This window comes from Ictalurus furcatus, chromosome 12, assembly GCF_023375685.1.
Source record: "Ictalurus furcatus strain D&B chromosome 12, Billie_1.0, whole genome shotgun sequence".
Lineage (NCBI taxonomy): Eukaryota > Metazoa > Chordata > Actinopteri > Siluriformes > Ictaluridae > Ictalurus > Ictalurus furcatus.
In genome coordinates, this window is record NC_071266.1 from 6,496,267 (window position 1) to 6,502,879 (window position 6,613).

Genomic DNA, 6,613 nt, shown 5'->3' on the forward strand with positions numbered 1-6,613 from the left:
TCAAAAATATTTCCTACAATTTTGGTCATCAACATGAAATATTTTAGACCTGAATGTTAATCTTTTTTTTTTTTTTTTTTTTTTTTTTTTTTTGCTTATAAGCACATTAGAAGTGACTTTTTTTTTCCAGGTGTAATGTTATGGTGTTAATACATTTAAACATTCCATTTACTTTATTATATAACTGATTTTAATTTTAATGTCAGAATTCACAACATGCAATTTTAAGCAATAAAAACAGGTAGAATTTGTATTTTTGTATATTGTTTATGATTAATCCATAATCACAGTCACTGCTATAGACAAAACACATAATAAAATACACATTTATAAAAATATACAGCAGTACAGGACATCATATATATATATATATATATATATATATATATATATATATATATATATATAAAAAGTGCTGCATTGGCCAATTCACCATGTGATTAAATATTGAGAAAAAAATCCCTTTGGTACGTAAGGTGCAAGCAGTATGTGTTTCTTTTTTGAATTGCAGAAAGCATGATTTCAGAATGCTATATTGTTGATTCATATTTTTGCTATTTTGAAGCTCATCTGCAATGTCAATTTCCACTATAGCATTAATAAAAACCGATACATGCAGACTACACTCACCGTCCACTTTAACAGGAACACATGTACACCTACACACACACACACACACACACACACACACACACACACACACACACACACACACACACACACACACATACACACAGGTGTATTGGACATTCCAAGTGTACGGTGAGTGTAGTGTGCATGTAGCAGGTTTTTATTAATGCTATAGAGGAAATTCACATTGCAGATGAACTTCAAAATAGCTAAATCATGTATTCTGAATTTCAAAAAAGAAACACATGCTGCTTGCGCCTTACGTACCAAAGGGATTTTTTCTCAATATTTAATCACATAGAGAAAATGTTAACACCCAACACCAGAAAACCTACATGATGATCAGGATTGATGGAAAATTAAAGACTAATCAGGTGTAACGGAAGACAAAGACTGATCGCAAAAGTCTTTCTAGCTCAGTCCATGGGTAGCACCAGTTTCTTGGTAAGAGTGTAGCGAGGCTCCGGCACCTGCTTGTGATTATTTAACTCTTGGGCGCTCACGCTGCGGTTCACCTTCGTCAGAATTGACAGGATGTCTTCTTTTCTGTTATAACAAAACAAAAAGACTTCAATTCCTATTTGATTTTAACTGGTCACAGCAACATTTATTCTAGTTAACAATGAATGTTTATTGCTAAAGACGAGAATTTTTTTATTTAAAGATAAGAAATACCTCACACATAAATGAATGGGCAAAAATTTAGCGTAATTCTGTATAAGGAAGCAAGTGTATTCAGTAAACTGGTAAACAAACAAATAATTCCTAACTAGAGTGTGATCTCAAAATCCATCGCATTACGGTTTCTGTTCATTTTATTTACTAGCACTTGTTTCTGACAGACATTTAAGGACATCCCAAAGCAAGTATGATTCTACACATTTTGCAGTTCAACAAGTAAATTTTAGTGCTATACAGCAGCGGAAAATATCTTTAATAAAACTTTAAAACACAAATCATTTCATATTTTGAAAAATAAGAATAAGAAATCCAGGTTTTTCCTCCCCACACACTTACTTGGGGCAGCAATCCTTCAGGTGTTTGCACAACTCCTGGATGTAAATGCATCCTTTTATTGTGTGACGGAAAGACTTGTAGGACTCCACAGTTGCCATCCCAATCAGGAAGTCTGCTCCAAGAGGGACACGGGTGAGATTGGCTTTTTTAGCATTGTCCTCATTCCCATCATCTTCAAATCCATCTTGCAACCACACACCCTTCTGCAGCTCAGTGCCTTGACACGCCTGGATGAAGAAGACTTTGGGCTTGCCCCTGAGTGTCAAGCTTCCGGAAATCAGCTGAGTGAGATCACGGATCGCGACAGATTCGCCGTCAGTCCCTAACACGGCACCCTTCTCACCATGTGAGAGAATGCAGCACACGAAGACATCCATTCTGGAGTGGTCCTTCATTGCGAACTCGATCACAGTGTTCTGAATGTGTGAACTTAAAAGATCTCTTCTCTCGTCCACTATGAAATGCATTCTCTGGAAAACTTCAGTAAGTGCATCTAAAAAAAAAAAAACAGTAATAAAGTATGTGTAAGAATAAAAAAAAGACTTTTCTAAATTATATGTAAGGAATAAAACGAAGCTATTGGAGCTGAGGTTATAGAAAATTTATCAATACCTTCTGACAGAACCCAGCATTCAGCAGTGCTACAGTATGATTATAAAATCCATTTAGCTCTGTCATAAATGACAAGAAATACCTCTATCTGCGTCCGTCCCTCTCCTATTGTTGAGTCCGCTAGTCTTTTCAAATGTGTGGTTGTTAATAATCAGACAGTGTCCTAAAGGCCGCCGGGTCACAGGATAACAGTCATCCACCTTGGGAAACAAATCATTTGTTATAGCCATGTTGTACATTTATAAATTACCTTTAATGTTATAATATTGTCCTATACTGAAGGCGTTTATAGCTGTCGCTCACTCACTGTTTTTTGTTTTTCAAATGCAATCTGATATGGATGAGCAGGGAATATGCTGTTGTCATACTAGGGATGTCACGAGAACCGATACTTCGGTACCAAGTCGGTACCAACATTCTTAAAACGTGACTGTACTTGTTTTTCTGCACTAGTGTTGGAACCGTTTCTAATGGAGGTACCGAGGTTGCAATTCTTCCGGACCTGATGGGGGCAGCAAATACGCGCAAGTGTTTTAGTCGGTCCACAAGTGAAGAAGAAGAGGAACGCCTACAAGCAAAACTACAGAAGCTTAGCTTAACAAGTTTAGCTCCGCCCCGACTCGTTGAGAGGAAAAGAGAGGAAAGCTAGTATCGGTTTCCGGTGTGCTATGGTTCATTTCAAACAAAACGAGGAAACGCCTGGAATTTGGCGAAGCCCCTGAAAGACGGGTCCTATATTATGTTTGTCTGAGGCAGCGGGCATTGTGGCCGTGAAACCAGCTAACGTTATGCTCCATGTAATGTTTGCGATAGCCAGTTATTTGTTAACAACGCTAACACAGTGCAATGTTATAAACTACCTCCGAATGGGCCACCATGCACCGCCGTTCAGCCCGTGTCCTGTCAGCTAAATGCAGCCTCGTGTCACTAATAATTATTCAAATGTTCATGCTTTTAATAAATCTTTCTGGCCTGCCATCATATCAGTGAATTTAAACTAATGCTTGCATTCAGACTATAAGGTGTGTGTGTGTGTGTGTGTGTGTGCGCGCGTTTAGGAGTGCACCTCCACTCATTGTCAGACAGTGTTTGATAACTAAAATTACCCCCCCTCTCCCTCTCCCCCCCCTCTCTTTTTGCCAGTATCAGCCAGAGGAGGATGTCCTCCAGGAGAGTTTTTAATGAATTTTTTTTTTTCTAATTTTATACCACACCGTGGTATCGACTTTGGTATCGAGTATCGTGTACTTTTGGTGGTATCGGTACCGACTACTAGATTTTTGGTATCGTGACATCCCTATATCATACAGGAAGGTATTTTCAGCATTTTTAATTACCTCACTGGCTGCTTCGACTGGATTATCTGAAAGGTGAAAAAAACAAGAACATATGTGTCAGCAACTGTTGCTATATTCCAACTCGCAGCTAAAAAAAAGTCATCGTGGCTTCTAGGTCATGTTTGCGTACCCTGGTTGTGTGATGTAGGTGGGGGGTTGAAACGTTTCTCCAAGTCGGGGAAATTTTCCTGAATCTCTTCTCGCTGCAAGAGATCCACAAATTTGCAACACGTCGCATCACCTCTGTTCATCACAGTGTCCAGAAGGTCAATGATCATATTCATAGGTGTGTGGTTACTATGCTTAAGATTGATGTAATCAAGATGGGTGATGATTTTATCCTGTTGGACATACTGCAAGATGAAGTTGGGGTTAGCAGACAGGGTTTTGATAAGGAAGACTTTGTTCTCGAGCACAGTCTGCATGGCTGTAAGACAGAATTAGACAGCACATTGAAGTGACTTCTGACATACACATTACTGTGTAAGAATGTATTCATTGCTTCAAAACCTGTCTGACTGCCTGTAAAAAAGTTTGTTGGTGTCTGTTGGGGCAGTGTGAACATGACAGCTGTGTTTCCCAATGAAAGCCCATGTGCTAGGTGCTTGGTGTGCTAAATCGCTGTTGTGGGTAAAATGGATGAATCAGAAAGAAGAGGGGTTAGTGGATCTACTGAAAACAAATTCCGACCAATGTCAACACATGCTGACAGGGTTATCACACTGATCTGAAAAAACCCAACAAAAGTAGTTTTGGTAGTTAACACTGCACCAACAGACGTCGACAACCACTAACTTTGCCACTAAACCCATGCTATTAATAGAACGATAAAATTGTCTGTATTGGACCCCAAGATTACTATAAAAGTACTTTAGCATGTCATGTAATAAAATAAAGTTTATTAACTTGACAGAATAAGCTTTTTTGTCCACCTGTCGGGTGCGAAAGGAGCTTATATTAAAGCAATGGGGTTAGAATGCATCATTCAGTGCGTTTACATGGACAACAATAATCCACTATTAACCCGATTAAGACAATATTGTGATTAAGAAACTATCATGTAAACAGCAATTTTTAATTACCTTAATCTGATTAAAGTCAAACTCGAAGTAAACACAAATCGAATTAAGACAGGTGGAGTACTCCTGTTTTAGTCGCATTATCGACGTGTGTTACAGACATGTAAACAACTTAATCACACTATTAACATCGTGTAAGAGTTTTCACCGCATTTTGCGACAGGACACGATCACACACGGCAGTGCTCAACCGTTTTACGGCGAGCGAGAGAGCACGGCTGCGTCCCAAACCGCGTACTTGCCTACTATAGGCCTGTAGCAGGCGAAATACATGCATCTCGGCTACTATACAGTAGGTAAGTACGCGGTTTGGGACGCAGCCCACGGCTTCAAGCAGTCGTCTATTATCACGTACAGCATGACAAATAATTAACTGCACTTAAAGCGTTTGTAAAAATTAAAAATAAAAACACCCAAAACTGTATACGGTCCCATAACGAAGACGAACTGTATGTCGATACGTGAAATTCTGGAGGGACGTCGGACGGCGTGGCGCGGTGACGTAATGACGCGGGCTGTTAATCTAATTATGTTCTATAACGTAAAACGGGTACATGAAAGAAGTATTCTAAAAGCGACTCATGTAAAGACCTTAATCACATTATTATCTTCTCAGAGTAAGGTCAATAATTAGATTACAGCTGTCCATGTAAACGTAGTCAATGAGCTTTCAGTTCCAAGAGTACAGCATGCACTTGCCTCTCGTAAGTGCAAGAACGCCAGACACAAGAGAGACAACACAGGCTGTGTTACACAACAAAGTCTTTCTGCCATTAAGGCTGTCAAAGGCACAAACACAAATTAAATCCTGATTAATTAAAAGCCTCAAACAAATAAAAGCCGTGAGTATTTGTGCTATGAATAAAATAAACAACCCCCAATGATTATATCAGGTCAGCTAGCAGTGGTGACAAATGGTGTTTGAACACAGGGGTATGACAACAGGAATAAAAGGCTTTTTTGCTATTTAAAGCCTGGTTCACATGACACTGACAGTCACCAACCAGTGCCAACTAGGGCTGCACAATTAATTGAACATTGATCTCGATTACGATTTTGACTGCCCACGATTACATGAACATGATCGACTGCGATATTGACGTTTAATGTTCGTCCTCCGCTCATAGAAAACGCCGCTGCAGATCAAATCAAGTGCTTCCTAAACTTATAGCCAGTCACCATAGAGTGGCGCAGGGATGACATCATATTGTAATGCCAAAACCCGGAAACGAGTTAGAATTTTAGCCCTTCTGGTTCAATCGTCCCGAAGTCAATGGCTTTTTGATTAAAAGCCTGAAATAAGGTCTGTGGTAAATACAAGCTCAAAATATTTTCACATTTTATTCTAAGACATAAAATACACCAGTAAAACCCCGCTCGTGAGTTTTTAAAGCTTTTACGTGTATTGAAAAAGTGATTGCTAACATGTTGCTAAATGGGACTACAGACATTGTCGGGGACATTAAACGCCATCACGCTGAACAGGAAAAGTCTTTGCAGATAAACTGGTTCAGGTTGCTGTGCACAATTCCCAAAAAAATGTGGATGCAGATTCATCCACAGAGTAAATCCGTATTATAGATATTAAGCTGTTTATTTCTGGTGATTGTATTCAGTCTTCAAACTTCATAAAAGTTGTGTTCATTTGTGAAAATTATCTTGATGGACAAAACATGTTAGTATTGCAAACAAAATTTTTTTTTTGCAATAATCCAAAAGCTTATGTGAGAATCCTATTTGGTTTTTGTCGAAGGAACCGGCGTGATGATAACTTCCAGGTTCCGGTACAAAATGACATCATCCCTGCACCACTATTTTGGGTGATTTGGCTACGTCTCTCCTCCTGTAAACACTTATTACCTTTTCTGCATACGCCCGAGTTGTTTTCATTCGGTTGCATATTGTTATATTGGATTGCATATTTTCATTTGGTTGATG

The 6,613-nt window shown here is 38.9% G+C and overlaps 1 protein-coding gene across 1 annotated transcript; it reads right to left on the reverse strand.

The window, feature by feature from the left end:
* Positions 1–928: 928 nt before the first annotated feature.
* On the reverse strand, positions 929–3,965 carry LOC128615745 (caspase-8-like; the record flags this gene model as incomplete). The annotated part of the gene is made up of 6 exons (XM_053638062.1): positions 929–1,176; positions 1,648–2,140; positions 2,342–2,459; positions 3,597–3,622; positions 3,727–3,799; positions 3,951–3,965. Coding segments are annotated over 6 exons (855 nt in total), but the record flags the coding sequence as incomplete, so codon positions are not given.
* Between the last annotated feature and the right edge of the window lie 2,648 nt (positions 3,966–6,613).